Source organism: Botryllus schlosseri, chromosome 9, assembly GCF_051294905.1.
Source record: "Botryllus schlosseri isolate E-star chromosome 9, Bs_hap1, whole genome shotgun sequence".
NCBI lineage: Eukaryota > Metazoa > Chordata > Ascidiacea > Stolidobranchia > Styelidae > Botryllus > Botryllus schlosseri.
In genome coordinates this window covers 16,902,582-16,922,103 of record NC_137244.1, presented here as the reverse complement: position 1 = coordinate 16,922,103, position 19,522 = coordinate 16,902,582, and the positions used below count along the sequence as shown (strand labels likewise).

Genomic DNA, 19,522 nt, shown 5'->3' with positions numbered 1-19,522 from the left:
AAATGACTATGTTGGCAATTCTAATTTGTAAACGTGACCAATGATCTTCGATGTCGAAGATATGGCAAGAATATGACTAGAAATAGAAAAAGAAAAAGGTCATCAACCTGCGTCATGTCCCTGTTCAGTGTTCAGCCTCCGGTTCTGATGAGGGTGACTATAAGTAAAAGGTGAACTGAACAGTGAACACCTTGTGCCACACCGCAACATCACGGTCCAATTGCCCGAGTTTCGTTATCACCGTCCTAAATGCTACTATATGTGGGCAAACTAGCGTATCACACACATTGACGGTGGAGGCACCAGTCTGATTCATGGCAGTGCATTAGCAAGTTACGAAGCATCGCAGATTTATGAGATTCTGTGCTCAGAGCGTCTTTGCATTAAAAAGCCCAGGAAAAGACCCAATCCATGACCTAATGGGGATGCCAGGTTGAGATACCATAACTATGGTCGTCGGGACATCCTTGTATCTGTTCACTACATCGCATTGTACATCGCATTTCTTGATCTTGTAAATTCAATACCACCACCAACAATGACACACAAATTTGGATTCCGTAGTTTTTATTATACTTCGATCTTGTTTACCACACTGTAAAAAATCTGGTAGATTTACTGGGAAATCTCTGTAAATTTTACCACGAATTACCGGTCGCAGCCAATTACTGTGCGTAGCTTGTCATTTTACATTTTGATATGTAATATCACCTTAATATAGCTGTAAAGTAAGTTACCAGAATTTTTTCGCAAAATTACTGACAGTTACTCGTTACTGCAGTTTACCGAGCTATTGGCAAAATTGATTAGCTTCAAAATCGCTGCAGCCAATGTATACGTAGAGCTGAATGTTACTGATACATCATTCTAGAGGTGATTTGACCTGATTGAACCTCGTTTGCGAGACTGGGGTCTGTTATACCGAAATTGTTGGCCCTAGTATCAATTTAAGCTTAGTAGGGTACAAGAAATAACTGACAATCGTAGCTAATGTGGAACACCGTAGCCATATTATATTATAAGGCAATGGCTGTACGCCGGGTACGGCCAGTCTCGTTGGTTACATTCGTTGTTACGGATAAGGCTGATAAGTTAGAAAATTAGTTCAGGATGTATAATATTGCTCGGGGAAACGAGAAATATCAGCACCGCATGCTCAGCTGACCATTTGTTAATGGCGGACAAGGCGACCTGTAATAGGTTACATTAGGTGACTGCTTTTTCTGAGATTCGTAGTAAACAACCAACGCACAACTGTGACATCACAAGCAGCGTCTGGTTAGGTAAGTACAGTAAGTAGTGAACAACACATGGAATATATATCAATTTATACGAAATTAGATGAAAAAAGGGACTATATGCAATGATAAATGTTTCTGTATGGAAAAAACGACCCAGATCAAACATTATAACGTGGCCAGTAAATATTATTGGTGTCATGTGTCAGCGGATGAATACCATTTATTTCGAAATCGTTCGAGTGTCGTCTGGCCAGTGGCCATTAGTGAGATTTATTTGAGCAAAGGGTGGAGCGAAGCTTGTGCTTGAAGAAAGTGGACACGATCGTTGAAGATTTCTAGGAATGCTGAATGGAATACGCATCTTAAAAGGTAATACAGTACTACATAGTATTTGTTACCGTGAATATCTGACTCTGCACACCAGCCCTCGCTGACTTAGATTTCATGATTGATATATTTCATTCGCCGCATTCTCTGTTTTATTTTGGGATATTTGTCGACTTATTCAGTGACCACATACTCCGCTGCGGAGGAGTTGAAACTGTTGACTTGTTAATGTCATTTTCGGGCCATAGCATAGATATGTTTTCATCCACTGCTGGATTTGTTTGCCACACATGCCACCTTAAATTAGGAACCTTTTGCTTCATGAATCTCTGCTATGTCATGTAAAAGGCGGAGCCGTCATCACACAATGTGCCAATACCGGTACTTCAAAACATGTTATATTTTTGTTAGCCTATTTGTCTTAGTCTTTACAATGTCATGTCCACTGTCCAGGTTAGGAACTTTGCTTTATATAGCGACTTACGCATGAATTCTTTTTAGCGGAACTGCAAGATACTACTTACACAGAAGGAATGAGAACGAGAAAAAGAAACAATTGGAAGTTTGGCCGGTGGTGGAATTAATTCACGTTTTCTTGAGACCACTCGTGTTACTGCATGTCTCCTAAAGAAGAATTAGACCTCCAGCAGCAATATTTTTCCATCGATAACCACTTCATCGTGATATCATGAATGAATATACAGTTTGTTCCAATGTCGTTTTGGGGATGTGAAGAAAATGTTGCGATATTTTTGCATCGGGTTGCTTTGCGATAGGTTTATGGATGTACGTGAATTTACAAGCTGGTATGTAATCCTGATTTACAGGGACAGCATGTAGGTAGGTAGGCGGTAAAATGACAGTCTCGATCGCAAATGTACAGGAGAACATGTAGATTAGATATACCGGAGTTGACTGTAACATTACAGTCTGGCGTGTAAAGTGAGATTACCGGACGAGTGTAAGTTAAATTTACATTGACTAACGGTAATGTTAGATTACCACGAAATGTCTGGCTACCGTGCTTCCAAACATTTCGCGGTAAATCGAGGTTTTTATTTTTTACAGTGCACATTTGCGCGCGGCACACCTGGGCAGTCCAATTGGCACACTAGTGTTCCGCGGCACACCGGTTGAGAACCATTGGCTTAAGTGGTGTCTTACAAAAGCCTACAAGAGGGCCGGGCTATAAATCGGCAGCTATGGAATCTAAATAAAGAATACCAGCCTGATATTAATGACCATTGTAGTCGACAAACACCATGAATTGAATACTACAAACAACAACAACCCAGTCATATTCGGATGTCATGATATTCTATTGCGTCTTTGTGCAAGTCAAGCGTTTTCTATTGGGAAAATCCAGCATTGTTCTTATTCAATATCAATCACCGCGTGGTATGGTAGAGACTTGATGTAATAACATATTCAATATACTTCCTGGACATGCAAATGCCAAGTGGGTGGCTATATGTCGTGCAAACACACCATACGTTATTTAGATATAACCTATGTCTGCAGCTTACGGAACGTAGTATACATATACATGATGTTTTATCTTGAGATAGGAACGCAGATGTGATGCGGTTAGAACCTTGAGGATATGCTCAATTCCTCACTCATAGAGATTGTATTGTGATTGACAATTATATGGATAGGCCTATATTACAAACCAAATCAGCAATCCTGAAATTTTATTGATTACTTGTCTAGAAGAACTGATAGGAGAAGAGATGGACTATGGCAGGGGGGTCAAACATACGGCCCGCAGGCCGCGTCCGGCCCGTCAGATGATTTCATCCGGCCCGCGAAGCAATTTTGAGTAGATTGATACATTGTCATATCCAGAACATTTCTAAAAGATGTTGAGATTTTTAGTAAGAAATATAACCAATATATAGTCCCTCAAGATAGCACATGTCGAGCATGTTTATGGGCAACATTATAACCACCAGACTACGGCGTTGTGGTTTCTATAGTCACCATTAGTACCAGGTCGCTGACATTGATACCCAATTCCGAGAAGGTAGGAAAGTGCGAACTCATTTCACTGACGAAAGATTAGTTATTCACAGAAGGGAAAACGCCAGGAACCCTGATATGCAGGTTACATGGAAAATATATTAGAGGTCTTCAGCCTCTAGAGAAACTCGATCCGCGATATAATACTATGAAGCAAATTCCAACGACCGTGTTTCCATTCCTCACAATGCATTCGCAGGGTTGATGCCAATATATCACTAAAACGAAGGGAGCATAGAAATATGCCAACTTAAACCATCGTTAGAGCCAGTGCTTTATAGGCTTATAACTTTACTCATCCTCCCAATCATCGTATTATCGCTATTGCCAATTCCACTGTTTGCGAATAAAAGGTGCAGCTAGAATAGAACCCCCATGATCCGTAATATAATCTAACACACTATTGTGTATATACGCTGGTTAATGGAGTATTCAAATGAAAAATAAGGCATGGATTTTGAGGAATATTGGGAATGGGGAATTTAGGTGCGGTCCGCGAGCGATCTGAAGAGTTGAATCCGTCCCGCGACGTCAGTTGAGTTTGACACCCCTGGACTATGGTCTCCAGGAGGATGTAGCCGGACGACGGCTCTAAATTGGAGCGCATTGAGACACCATGAGTCGATTTTTTATCACTTCATCAAAATTAGCGTAACTAAACATTCGTGCCATGATCGATATACTGCGATATATAGGTACAAAAGAAATCGATTAATTTGTATAGCTTGCAGCATATAAGAAGTATTCTATGATTTTGAAACTAATGTTGGTTCAAGATTAGCCACAACATAGTGTCTGTGTTCACTGTTCAAAGTGTTCAACTGTTCATTCATGCATCGCACTGATCAGTAACTGTAACACTGACCACGAGATGCTGCATATTGCGAACATGGTTGTGTAGGCGAGATTGCTATTAACTACTGCAGGCATTAGAGCTGTTAGAACAAAATACTCCTCACTGTCCATGTCCATTGTCCATATATGACTACAAAATATAGAAGTCGTTTAGTTTTGTGTTAATGTTATATGCTAGTGATAGATGCAACGTGTTAATTAGTAGCGTAGTATACGCTATCTGGTGAAGTTTTTCATGACCGTTTTCAAAATCGCGGAAGTGGAGGATCGTAGTGTAGTAGGCTTCATTTAGGCTACATGTAGGCTACATTTCATCAAGACGTTTAGTATCGGTGCGAATAACGGAGTATAGTATACTACACTATTCATATTAGGCCACATTGTCTTTACAGTTACCGAATATCAGTTCATGAATCCAAATCGAAAATACATGCCGATTGTTGGGTAAAGAAGGTGCTATACCAGCAGATACGGATGGCTGACATAGATTTAGAGGAAGTAATGAAATCGGTCCATAACATATTCTCAAGATTCGATAAAGATAACAGTGAAACGTTGGAGCTGGATGAGCTAATGAGCTTCATGAAGGTATAGTGTCTTACAGCCTTTTAGGTGCAGTTACATTTAAAACAAACATGTTTAAAACATGACCCTTGTTTAAAACATATGTGACGACACAGTACATTAGCATTGTTCGAAGCCTCCCTAGTAATTTCAATATAAAATATAGCGTCAGTATTGCTCCTTTGTCGAAAACGGTTTACGACCACGTCTTAAACAGACCATTCCAGTGATATATAACTAGTTATATAACTATTGACCCGACGGCGATCTCGAGCGGCGTTCCAACCATTCCATATCGCGTACTTCGACTATTCATTAGGGCTCTTCAAAAATGTCTTTTTTTTTCTCAACTCGTACTGATGGCTACTTGATAAAATTGTTAGGTTACCTACTTAAAGCCTACACACCAAATTTGGTTCGATTCCAACCAGTGGTAGCGGAGTTATTGCCGTCGAAAAATTTGGATTATGAATAAAATAGCATTGTAACCGGATCATACGTTGACATAGCAGTGCGTTGCAACAATGGATTTTGTTTAACAGGCGTGTGGAATTTCGATTTCCCTTGAGGAATGCAAATCTGTCCTCGATCAAATGGATGTCAACGACGACGGTAAGCATCACGCTGCAGTGTTGTTAGACTACGAATATAACAATTACAGTTTCATATTACAATGGCTGCCACTTCATTCCTTGCTCATTTTGTGATATAATCGTATTTCTCATTCAGCGTACCGACCCCGATTCAACATGTTCTTCCTTTTCGTTGGTATATTTGCGACCTCAGGTGGCTTCTTCGATTGACGGAATTCACCCAGCTGCCTTCCTTTCTTTTCATTACATCACAATTCTGGTGGTGTTTTATATCCATGAAAGTTTTAATCAAAATTTACACTGATTCCGGTAGAAATATGCATTGTAGTACACTTGAATCTACGTTTTGGGACATTTTTGTTTACTCAAAAGCCGGACACGGCCGTGCGTTTAACTGATCTGCCGGCATCCAAAGTAGGAGCCAATAAATGTGCTCATTTCTACAGAGAAAATGCTGAATGGAGTGAAGTCTCAAGTCTAGCCTTATTGCGTTGGTTTTATTACACATAAATAATAATCTATTATATAATCGGCGAGTCGGAGCCTAAGCGAAGTTCTTCACACTTTCTTTTCGGTGTAAACTACTAACTAGCTTGGAGCTTGTTTCTCTCCACCCTGTACGAGAGCTCGGGGCGTACAAGTGAAAAATGTCGTTGAACAGACCTATTATTCTGCATTCAGTGTGCGTGCCTCCTACTTACTTCATCTATGCCAAAGTACCTTCCTATATTTTCGTTGTATCGCAATCTTGTGGTGTATTGATTGGATGAACTGAACTGAATCGGGAACTACGTGGCACAGCATAACTAGATGATTGTGTTTTAGGCGCACTGGACTTTGCAGAGTTTATGTCATTCTTGGGGCTCACCTTCAAGATTCGATTCTCAAGACAAACGAGGCTAAAGGAAGAATTTCAAAAAAAGCTTCGAGCTACGCCAAACAGCACGCGCAAGAGAAACCCATCGCCTGCACCGCCACCAAGGAAGGGCAGCGTATTGCGGTCATAGTCTTCCCCACAACTCGCGTCATATCAGGAATGGTAGCGAGGAACTTCTAAGGCAAACATTGATTACGACACATCCAAAGCATATGTACAAAGATATTGAATAGGGAATACAAACTAGCAGCACAGCCAGAAATAAAATATCTTCAAATTGTAGTATTTAACGCCACGATTCGATCGGAAAATCAAACATAGTCTCAAATTTGGAACCAGAGGACGCATTCTCCATTAAAAATAACGTTGATATGAATTTGGAAGTGCACGTTACCGCCTGTTTGTTTTTGTGGTGTTCATGGTGTTTATCGACTACTATGGCCATTTACACCAGGCCGATATTCTTCATTATTTTCCGTAACTGCCGACTTATAGCACGGCCCACCACTAGGCTTTTTGTAAGACACCGCTTTCGCGGATGAGGTGGCGAGGAGGAGCCTAGGTAAACCTCCAACTCTTAGGTATCGGAATTTTGAAGTCGACCTCGGTCGGACTCGAACCCGTACACACTGGTGTTGCAGCCGCAGACTATACTAGTGCGCTATCTCGCCACTACCGCCTGTTGTTCCAAAGACTTTCGATTATTCCTTGCAAACAGCATTTGATTGAAATAAGCGTATGGTACAGCACGCGAATCCCAAAATAAAAATTATGTTAATTCTCACGAAAGACAACCACAACCACATGTCTAGATTGAATGGGCGCATTGTCAAAGAAAAAAGTATGTATTGCATACAGTCGGTGTCTTCAGTCAAATTTGATTACATACGACACCCAGTGGATCATGAACATTCACAACTTCATTTATCCAGTCCTCATAGTGTATCACCCGCGTGTAAACAGCAGGAACATTAGCGATTCCGCATTTAATCGCACCAAATGACGTCACTCCAGCTACATACCATTCGCACGAGGAGCATCTTTGACACATGATTGGCCCGCCACTGTCACCCTGGAATTTAAATTCGTCTATATCAATATTTAGAGAAGGGGGTAGATCCTGATACCAGATGTGTGCTTAAACAGAGTTGACGACTGAGAAAACTACAGAGAGCTACTTTACTTGGTCCGTGGACATAATAGCATGCGACACTTCAGCATGCGACATTTGGGCATGCGACACTTGAACATGTAGGTAAAATTTGGGGTTAGGATCAGGTTTGGTTGAGATTGAGGATTGCGCTAGGGTTAACTTTGGTTTTAGGATATATATATATATATGTGTGTGTGTGTTTATTTCGGGGTTAGGGAGGAGATTAGGGTAAGTTTTGGGGTTGTGAAACCACATGCCAGAGACGCATACTAAAGTAGGCCTATCGCATGCTGATCTGTCGTGTTTCGTTGTGTCACATGCTCATATGCCGGGCAACCACTTTACTTATATTGTTTTATTCATCATATATCAAATTTCAAAATCACATTGCTATATCATTCAGTGTATCTATTGTATCTGCGAACATTTGATAACATAACACGTAATAGCAATTCACCATTTTGTTTTACGTAAAACTGTCTATCTCTTATAAAAGTTTTATAAAGCTATATGAAATGCGTTCGACCTATAAACGTCTACGTCAGGGGTGTCAAACTCAAATTACGTCGCGGGCCGCATTCAAATTCCAAATCGCTTGCGGGCCGCACCAGCAAATTGATTCCAAAATTTTACCTCACGCCTCTGCATTTCACTTGAATACTTCATTATCAAGCATAAACAACATTATATCGTATTACGGACCAGCGTATCGCAAACAATGGAATTGGTAAAAATACGATGATTGGCTGGTTGAATACATTTATCAACCGCTAAAACAGTGGCGGTACCGACGATAAGTCGGCATATTTCTATGCTGCCTTTGTTTTAGTCGTAATTTGGCGTTAGCCATCTCCGTGCGTTGCGAGGAATGCAATAGATTCAACTGTAAATGCAGACGTTGGAATTTGGTTCATTATTAATATATCGTGATTCGTTTTTTTTCCTGGACTCCGGAGATATTTTGAGTTTGAAGTGACACAGCGGTGCGACCACAGATATCTGAAGGATATTTTTGCGTAACTAATATATTCTTCATGTAAACGGCATATAACGGTTTCGCACTGGCGTTTTCGCTTCTGAGAATAACTACTTATTGTTCTATTTTTTCATAAAACTTATCAACTCAATGTGGACTTTTTGTCTTCCCGAACTCGGTGTCAATGTAATCGAATTGTTTCTAGTGGTGACTAGAACTAGAGTGAATCCACAACACCACAACCGGATGGTTATAATGTGGCCTATGAACATACTCAACAATTGCGTTCTTGAGGGGTTATTTAATGGAAGTGTTTTCTTAAAAACATCTCAACGTTTGTTACAAACGTGCTGGATATGATGAGCATTTTCCTATACTCAGAATTACTTCGCGGGCCGGATACGGCCCGCGAGCCGTATGTTTGACACCCCTGGGTAACGTGGGGTACGTTAACGTATACCAAATGCTTACGCGACATGTGTCGACGCCTCCCGCGATCGTTCCCGCGCACAGCATGCTACTAGAATTCATACTCGGCCCGAATGGAGACGATTTGTGGCCTTTCAAGCAAACTCCAAAAGGCAGATGTCTCACTTTCGCTTCCATCAAGTTGGGTGATGACAGCGGCACGTGGGCCCGGGCTAAAATCAGGAAAATGCAAAAGTCACTACGATGACAAGCACTGATAACTGAGCATAAATTGATGTTTGACTCACTGAACCCCCACCCTGCTACGAAACAAGAAGTATCGATCTTAGTCTCTTCCCCTTTCGGGAGGCACACTGGTCTCACGAAGTCTGTTGTTGTCGCTGGAGACGCAAGCTGTGCAATGTATAAAGCATAAGTCATTCTTTCAAATGTAAGATCGCCGTGATAAAGTTGCGAAACATTATTGTTACCCACTCGTAATAATGCAATATCGTTCAAGGATGTCAGATCACTGTAGTGAGGATGCTTTGTGATTGCAGCCACTGACTTGCGCTGAGTTAGTGTAGAGGTGTCATCTCTTGAGATAGCTCCCAGAAGAACTTGAATATGATCCGGGGTAATATTACTACGTAGATAAACAGTTTCAGCTTATTTACAAATTGTTTTGATTTCGAAGGATATTTGAAAGAGGGCGCAAAAGATATTTTAACCTCATTTGCTGATATCATATGAAAATTGATTTCGTATATAAGCTGATAGGACCTCTGTTCAAATAACATTCAAGGTCAAACAAGTTAGTGATATAACACTTGAGTCGATGAACAATAAAATATATTGGGCCATATGCATTAAAATGTAGTAATTTATTTGAATAATAGCTTTTGAAATCCCATACCGAATAACTATATAATATGTATGTTCAATTCTTCGTACGGATGAACAATTCTCATTTAAATCAAGTCATAAATCAATCTATCTCGGAGAGATATATTTCTGTCCCGCGTGGAGGGTACTGGACGAATATGAATCAAACGATATGACTTACTCGAAACAATGAGCTGCGGTCAGTATAAACAATGGATGTATCAACGAACCACCGCAGAATAATCTCCGAAATCTCGTGCCCGGACGACCGCCCACTGCTTCCAACCGCGCCTAAATTGACGGGCACTATAAAACCACAGCCCGCGCTTAACATATATGCACATATTCTGCACTGCATACCATCCACGCAAACTGCTTTGGCTTGGCAATAGTCCCGCCGATTACTCTCCGGGAAGCTCGGTTCTGACACCCGTCACCGATGTCGGCGCAACATGCCGATTCGTCGCTTCTGTATCGATATTCGATGCATTTTTCTGCGCGCAGATAAAGTGCGTCAACAACTCGCGTGAAACTGCGCCGTGCACAATGAGAATCGACCCACTCATGAGTAATAAGTGTGAATATGCCCGAGACGTGTATTCCACAGAAGACTCGGATATTGAGGATGACGCAGTTATTTGACGTTACGCTTGGCCAAGATGATCAAATTATAGCGGAATATGATCCAAGATGTTACACGGGAATAGTTTTGAAGCATATCAGACATTTAGAGTCGAATTGTAATATATAATGCTACAATCAACAGCAAAATTATGCTACGATGAAATGAGAAAGTACCCTTGTACTAGTCCAGTGGTCCCCTCCATATCGCAGAACCCTTGCACAAATAGCTCAAGCTCACCGATCCTTAGCGTTTTGAAATTGACACCGACAACTAAATACGGAAATCACGCAGCACTGTCAACATTGTGCGCGCTTAGCATCCGAATGGTTTCTATGGTTTCGATCAGACTATTTCCAAAGTTTCCCGTTTTGTGACCATCATTTTAAATACGTGGGTGGATAACAGGCATGTTTACCAGATTATAGCGTGCAAATCACTTTGTACCAGATTTCGCTTTGACATCCATTCCAATGGGTGAAAGAAGTCAATGCACCAATCTCTATTGAGATATATCCCAGAGGTGTAGTGGATTTTGTTAACGTGTACCACCTTAAAAGCAAAATTTGGTACCGTAATGTCCTGATTTGCACCCTACGCTATGGTCCTGACCGAAATGGTGCGAAATTACAAGTATAGTCGGTGCACCAATTTAAAACAATCATCCAACAAAAGTAGCAACCAGCGCTTATTTCAGCCTTTTCACAACGCAGTAGACGAGCATATTGCAAATTAAAGAACAATAAATAATGGAATGCTTACTATAAGGGCATTTATGGGTATTGCAATCTTCGTATGTTGTCGGACATTTCTTTGGGTCTGGCAATGGACAATAAGACACCTTCGATCGTGTCCCACCACCACACGATCTGCTGCATGCGCTCCATACACAAAATTTCACACCTTTTGCTGAGATAAAACATTCGAATTTAATAATATAAGAAATAATTAAGAAATATTGATATTCACATTCAAGCGCAGGTTGTGAGATCCTGATTCTGGTTATTTATGAGCATTTGTGAAACCGTAATTTGGTTTCCTTACATGCGTCAGATATTTGCTCTTAATGACGTAACGAGAATTGGAAAGTATCTCGCACTATTATAGCAATGGAGATATATGCGATGATACACGTTGCTAATATTCCACCATTCTGAGCACGTCTTTTTTACTTAAACAGAACGTATGCGTAGGAGTTAAGTTGCTACGGTGAGAACGTTATGGTTACCTTGGAGAGGGTGCAAGTTACAGTCTTTTGACTCATCAGCGTTTCCTGGACATTTACCTTCGGCTGAACAAATTCTCGTCCGATTTTGCGATCCTTTGCCACAGGTAGAGTCGCAAGCACCCCAGGCACTCCAATCCCCCCATGTTGCTATGGAAACATTCAAAGTACATTAACGTAAACATGTGGTTTGATTCCGGCTTGAAATGCGGCATGAAGGAACTCGAACTCGCAGACTATTGCTGTTGTAGCTGTGGATCATACCACCAGGGCCGCAACTGCCGCACCCCAAACACCCCAATTGGGGGGGGGGGGCAAGCTCGGAGGGGGCCCAAAATTATTTCGTGAATCAGCATACATTATAGAGTACTTTTTGAAAATTTAAGCAACTTTTTTGAAAATTTCTCGCGCCCTGCGCGATTTCAAGTCGCCAAATATTTTGATTATTGGGTACTCTCACCCCAAGAAAAAAATACGCAAGATTTATAGAAATGGGCATATTGGCGTTGGCCATTACCGCGCTACGCCGCACCAATACATATACAGTTTTAGGCCATGTAACATGCGACTCCCAGAAGTGTGCCAGAACAAGCGGCAGCGAGAAAACCTTGGCCGTAAAGGACTGCCCTTATGCTGACCGAAAATTTCGGTGTATATACAAAATACATATAGGTTTAATTGTCCATATAGGCGCCTAAATGACTGGCGCCGAATGTTCCTGTCTTGACAATCTGAACCTCACAAGACAAATACCACCCCGCAGGAAAAAATTATATGCCAGTGAAGAAATACCAATCTGAAATCGTGTGATCCTTCAGTTTAGTACGTTTGGGTGATTCTATATTTTTTGATATAGCAGACAGAAGGTCACGAAAAAACATTATGTAACGTAGTCATACCAACGGGTCCGCCCGCCTGAAGATGTTCAATTATTATTTACGGGCTCTACAGTTTAAAGACACCTGACTCAGCTCTACCGGTAAATCTGATTACGTGAGCAGAGAGGACAAGAAATTGATAGCAATATATATGCAACTCCCGATCTTAATGACCGATTTTACCGAATTATCGAAAATTTTCGCGCTTCGCGCTGGCTCACTAAACAGTACGGCTATGATTTCGTGGCAAAATAGAACAACGTGATGTGGGCTCAGGTTATCACCCTATGGGAGCCCAAGACGGCTGTTTCGTTCCTGCCAACGGGTATACACCGGATATGTTTAATTATTATTGAGGGGACCTACCTTTTCGAACACACCTCGCTAAGCTTTATCAGTAAATCAGATTACGTGAGCGGAGAGAGAATAAAAATTGATAGCAGTGTTTATGCAATTCTCGATCATATTTCCCGATTCAGTAATGAACTATATAAATTTCTCGCGCTTCGCGCGTTTAGGCGAGAAAAGCTGACTCACTAAACGGACACCCAATGTAGCAGATAAGTAGCGGTAAACAGCGAATAGGCTGAGGGGTTATCACCATATATGGGTTATCACCATATATGGGGCCCAGGACCGACGTTTTTTTTTTTGGGGGGGGGGGGGGGGGGGCTGACGAAGTGCTGTTGCGGCCCTGCACACCGCTACGCTAGCTCGCCACCACTACATGTGCGTAATGTATCATGTAAAAATTTTCATACGTTTCACACAACACCGTGGTTATGTGATGATCGTGGATATGGCGACACGCCTGCTAAACTATTGTGCGTTGTTGGAATTGTCACCATGACGAGAGAGGATTACGGGCCTAGTGATGGTGCGAGCCTCTGAAAGGTTCTGGTTCGTATGAACGCGAGCCTTTTTAAAAAGTTTTGTGTGAACGCGAACGTGAACCTATAACAACACGTGACGTCATATTGCTAATTCCAATTCTACATTTCCTTGGAGTAATATATTAAGTTACATGATAACTAGCGACGACTCTGGTCATATCATGCCACATTGATAAAGTGCATGCTAATGATGCTAATACTTCCACGAAATCAATATCTTCCGCCTCTTTGCCAACAATTTCGACGAGGCTAGAGCGCGTGGACAGATGTATTCTTAAAAGTGAAACACTGATTTTCATACTTGCGCCAGTTATTATTTCCAAAACAAGTTATACAGTAGACAACACCCCAATCTGGCGTATTTAGTTTTTATGATAAAATAAGGTTATTAAATCAAGATAGGTCCCATACGCCTGGGAGATTTTTTATATCAGACAACGATGCATTCTTTATATCAATTTTTGTTCATGTAAATAATTTATTGGTTGGTTAAGCACAATTTGCAGACTACCTAGTTCCTATGCATGTAGTTCTGGCTATTGTGTGATTGCGGACAACGCTCACAGCAGATAGTCGCTAAAGATTCACAAATGGAAAACTGAATATTCCAAGCAAATTTTAGAGCAAATAATTTTTGAAATTGACATGGTGCATGCGCGTTTAGTGCTGAATTTCTGTTCATGCTGCCATCGCCATGCGGAGAGTAGTTAGAAGTTGAAATGCAAAGAATTTCAACCAAAAACGGGACATAATTGTAATACATGAAAAACGTTCACAGTGCAGAACCTACTAAGGTTTGTTTGTGAACTCGAACCTCCAAATTTCAGAGGTTCACATACAGAACGCGAACGTGAACGTTCACGCAATCCCTAATTACGGCCTATATAAAGCAGGTACTACGATAGTAAAGCACTATAAATGCATCTGGTGCACTTCTACTTTCTACTTATGATAAGTCGTCGGAATCAAGCCTCGATATCAATGATAACGATTCTGGTGACGCCCTGAGCTGTTTATTCATATATCATTATTTATTGTAGTTATGTGATTCCGAAAGAAAATCATCTTCTTTCTCTGTCACCTCGGAACCCGTATAACGTAGAATCCATACTACTCTACTGGATGTAAATTAGAAAGGGGACGGATATCCTTTGTTGAAAGTCATTTCTGGTGCTGTGACAATTGACTAATGGTACGCGACCATTTATTATTATTAATCTGAAATATTATACCCGAAATGCACCATCAGGTTTCGCGTAAACTTTGTTTACGTAGGTTGAAGACAAGAGGTCAAAATCAAGGATAAAAGATGTCTGCTTATCTAAATAAGTCAATATTTGATCCTACCGCAATCTTTTATTTTACACTTTTCAATATCCGCCGAATCGCCTTTGCAACCTTCCGCCAAGCAGTGCCTCGATCGCATTCGAACGCCTTCACTGCAGCTATGCGAGCATTCAGACCAGGCCGACCATTCCTTCCAAATCCCTTTCGTCAGAGAACACGTGGTATGACGCAGCATACTTGAGCCGATAACAAGGCTAGTTTCTCACCCCGAGGAACGCCTCCACACCAGTTGCACGACTTCCGACATCTGGTGGAGTAGAACTGGGCGTATTTTAAACATCGCTGAGGCGTGACTTTGGAGCAGTCGAGGTACAAGGCCCGGTCCGTACATTCGTCGTCATCTATAGTAAATAATGATCATTTAGGTTTAGGAGATGTGGGTTATACGAAATAATCTCTAGTCTCTGGTCGAGCTATGGTCCGCAGTTGGTGTCCAGTCCACAGTGGCGGAAAGCGTCACTCAACTCTACAATAATAATAACGATGATTCAGCGATGGTTTCGAATTATAAATTTCAGTGCTAGAATATATTTTTGTTCAGACTTGATAAAAGACTTATTCTGTCTTTAATTTTTTAGGGTGGAGACTAATATGACAGTAGCTGTGGTAGGTCATAAGATAAGCCTCCTGAGTCCTGTGTCTACAAGGCCCGACCCAGCCTGCAGCTAATTGAGAGGACGTAGGCAAGGCGGTATATCTTCTATTTGCAATAAACGATGATCCGTATTCTAGGGTTACCATATTTCTGTGACTGAAATTCCGGACACGCTTTAGCGCCGTCTAGTGGATTTTAAAATGAGGTATAAGCGCATTGTTTGTCAATATGACGTCACACTAGCAAAGCTTTGCTTATGGACCAGAGGTGATGGGTGGTGGTCACGAACCGGCTCAGGAGTATGTGGCTGTATGTTGTGTAACCAGGACCAAAACCACATTGTTCAGCCCCCTCCCGCCCAAATACGACCTAACATAGCGATCTCGCCTTCCGCCACATGTCACCTCATTTTGTCGCTTGTTTTTTATATACTCTGCTTTACTTTTCATTCAGTGTTCATGCCTCTTCTCTACTTCGCCTAGGCCAAGGGGGGTGTGTGATTTCAAAGACTACTCCAAGTCGTTTCGACACCTTCCTATCTTTTCATTGTATCGCAGCTCCTCCTCCCCATGTGATCCGCGTAAGCGGTGTCTTATAAAAATCCTAGAAGTGAGCCGTGCTACAAGTCGGTAAATACGGAATAAAAAATAAAAGTATCGGGCTGGTGTAAAATGACCAATGTAGTTGAAACACCATGAATGTCAAACAAACATTGTATCGCAGTTTTGTGGTGTTTTGAAATGATGAAAATATTATTAAACTGATACTGACTGAAATAAACAACGATCTTGGGTCCACCATAGTGGGTTCTTGCTATGTGTACCTGGTTTCTATATGCATCTGGTCGTTTAATATTTTGAATCAATTCTGTCAATAATAATGGTTCTTCTATATTTTACTATATAGTTTGATCCCGTATCCGCCCGCATGATCAAAGTTAGCGGTAGAGCTGGTGGAGGAGGATGATTTTATACAGGGAGCGAGGGCGGTAGTCCCCATATTAAAAACAACATATGATGCTAAATCGCGAGCGGCGCGAAGAAAAATTTCATGTAGCATGAATCTTCCCCAAAATAGTGTCATTATGTTGATTTACGAAAAAATTATGAGCCTATTATGAGCTTTCCAAATTCCGGACATTTAGGCATGTTTTAGAAATTCCTCCCGGACGCAGTTTGAACAGTGACATTCCGGACATGTCGGGGAAATTCCGGACGTATGGCAACCCTATATTATACTCATTTCGCTGGGCTTGGGACCGGTGCAGGAATAGATTCAGCTTATCGGTGCCTGGGAATTGGTGTGATTTTATTACGGACCAGGGGTCAGACTTTTGATCTCTGAGCCACGGCGGCAGACTCACAAATACGCGTAAGGCAGGGGTGGGCAACCTTTCTAACTCTCGGGCCGCATTCAACATTTGAATTCATTCGCGGGCCGCACTATATAACATTGGGATACTAAGCCAAGATTCAATATTGTTGTTTGACTATATAGTGACTGACAACATGGAAATAATATGTACGTATTGGTTTATTAAAAACAAACCAACTATTGAATTGATGATATCGCTCATGTGTCAGAAACATTGCCAAGAATTTATAAGCTGGCCGTCCTCATTATCAAAATTAGGGATGGAAGTCGGTTGTCCTGATTCTTAGAATTTGATGTAAATTTGAGTCTGTGAGCAGCGATCTCTTTATAGATTTGCTTATTGTAATTTTGGATCAACTCCAGGACACACAATGCTGACAGCATCATAACCATGTTACCTGTAAATACGCTTCTGCAATATATAAATATAATAAATATAAATACTTCTACACATGCAACGAACGAATCTATCTAACGCACTCGCGAATCGGTTTTTCCAAATACAGCACTAAAAGTAATAAACTTGGTCGTGTTGCCAATCTAAAATCACACTCGTGGTCCAAATTAGTCATTTACGTTTTAGTTTCTGTGATTTTCAGCAATTGAAACTGAAGTAATTGAAAAATTGAATTCATGGGCCGCGAGGTCGGGTTATCGCGCCATCAATTAAATTAAAAAAATGCTACGGTAAGAATATAACTCACCATTATAATGTTGAAAGTTTATTCAAGTACCCACAGTTATTTGATTTTTAGCACGGTGTTGCGGGCTGCATGTGGCCCGCGGCCCGTAGTTTGCCCACCCCTGGTGTAAAATATAGCTGAACGCCTGTATAGCGTGCAGTCTATAGCCTGTATTAACAAACACGAGAACACTTTTCAATCTAAAATTAGATACTTCTCACTTTTGGAGCACCAGCCACAGGTATAATCGCATTTTCGTTGCAGAAAATCGATGTCGTCTTCACACCAATCATATTCTTTCATGAACGCGCAGTCCTCCGTTGAAATGGTATCTTCACATGATACTGCATCAAGAATTTCATGTGTCATGATTTAGAAACGCTTTTAAAGTCAATATGCAGATATGGATTCAGAAAACTTCTCATTTTGAAATCGATTCTTGGCAATACGCTACATCCATATACCGAGTGATTAAATATGTTACTAGTCTATGTCATGCATGATACTTCGATAAGTAAATAACTTTGGCCGTGTAGTTCCAACTTCACCTTTATGCTACATTTGTCGCACGCAATATATATAACATAAGACACGAGTAAATAGTAGGGATGGTGTGGACCTCTAAAAGGTTCAGGTTCGTGTGAACGCGAACCTTTTTGAAAGGTTCTGTGTGAACGCGAACGTGAACCTCATGACGTCACGTGACGTCATATCGCTAATTCCAACCCAACATTTCAGTGAAGTGATAGCCTACGATACGTAGCGATGACTCGGCGCACATTGCTGGCATTTCGACGAGGGCTTGCAAGGAAATATGAGCTTCCGCCTTGTTGATCTAGGCCAGACCGGACATTGTATTTGGCGTCTGAGTATTGCGACGTTCATATTGAGCAGAGTGTAAAACGGGTTTTTGCACTTGCTACCGATATTACCCCTTAAACAAGTTATATAGCAGTGGCCAACACCCCAATCGCACGGATTTGGTTTTTATGAAACAATAAACATATGAAATCAAGATCGACCCTGTACGCCGGCTAGATCTTTTACATCAGACAACGATATCAATTTCATTGATTGGTTGAATAAGCTGACTACCTACATGCAGTAGGTTTCACTCTTGATGTTGTGTGATTGCGGGTTAAGCTCACGGCAGAGGGTCACTAAATATTGACAAACGGAAGACTGCATGGTTATTTCGAGCAAACTTTTGTAACAAAGCAAGTAAAATTTTGAGATTGTCAAGGAGCATGCTCGTTTAGTGTTGATTTTTATGCTGCCAGCGCCATGCATAGAGTGGCCCGCAGTTGAAATGCAATAAATTTCAACCAAAGATGTTATAATGAAGCGAAAATTGTAACATGAAAAAGGTTCACAGTGCAGAACCTACCAGCGTTCGTTTGTGAACGTGAACCTCTAAATTTCTGAGGTTCACACACAGAACACGAACGTGAACCTCACGTTCACGCCATCCCTAGTAAATAGGGTATCGAATCTAGCCTATTGACACTAAGTTCTAATGCTACTCTTTTGCGGATGATCAGGTCAACTGTGGGACTGAATTGCAAACTTCTCACCTACATAGGATTTCGGTCAGGGAAGGACATGGCTTTATGAAAATCCAGTGCATTCCACCGGAATTACATATAAGCTTACTTTTGATTGCGGTTGGTCGGTTGCTATTAGTAGACTGTAGTAGAAGCTTTTAAAAAAATATGCTTCTCTTTATTAATAAAGCTGATATGTATTGTACCGGTGATCACTCATCGCGTATCTATCGACAGAAAGTATTTGAGAATACACTCTGCACAGTGTGTATTTATATCTTCTTCTTACCATTATACCTCTCTTCGCTTCTGACCAAGGCAATTCGAATAAGGAGCAATACCGCTACACTGCCAGTCGATCTCATCGCGTATCTACAACAATGAGCCGATTGTAATTGATTGGAAAACACACAGTCGCGGTTGGTGGATTATCTTTAGCCGTGGGCTGGGTAAGTTATTT

At 41.2% G+C, this 19,522-nt stretch overlaps 2 protein-coding genes and 2 long non-coding RNA genes across 4 annotated transcripts in view; 2 read left to right on the top strand and 2 right to left on the bottom strand.

Annotated features, from left to right (window-relative positions):
• The window catches only part of LOC145446194 (uncharacterized), a 239,069-nt gene that overhangs the window by 108,715 nt on the left and 110,832 nt on the right, over positions 1-19,522 (bottom strand). The window lies entirely within an intron of this gene.
• On the top strand, positions 876-2,317 carry LOC145446193 (uncharacterized). Its single transcript, XR_013917226.1, has 2 exons — positions 876-1,610; positions 2,070-2,317. It is a non-coding gene; the product is annotated as an uncharacterized LOC145446193 (long non-coding RNA).
• On the top strand, positions 3,340-9,506 carry LOC145446192 (uncharacterized). The gene is made up of 3 exons (XM_080324432.1): positions 3,340-5,033; positions 5,552-5,621; positions 6,428-9,506. Exons 1-3 carry the CDS (start codon positions 4,920-4,922, stop codon positions 6,607-6,609), a joined length of 366 nt encoding a protein of 121 aa, XP_080180558.1. The 5' UTR covers positions 3,340-4,919; the 3' UTR covers positions 6,610-9,506.
• Positions 7,306-19,446, bottom strand: LOC145446180 (uncharacterized). Its single transcript, XM_080324420.1, has 12 exons — positions 19,352-19,446; positions 17,740-17,862; positions 15,073-15,207; positions 14,867-15,007; positions 11,752-11,898; positions 11,286-11,432; positions 10,262-10,395; positions 10,083-10,192; positions 9,512-9,662; positions 9,325-9,430; positions 9,080-9,249; positions 7,306-7,551 (listed from the first exon to the last, which is right to left on the bottom strand). Exons 1-12 carry the CDS (start codon positions 19,425-19,427, stop codon positions 7,351-7,353), a joined length of 1,641 nt encoding a protein of 546 aa, XP_080180546.1. The 5' UTR covers positions 19,428-19,446; the 3' UTR covers positions 7,306-7,350.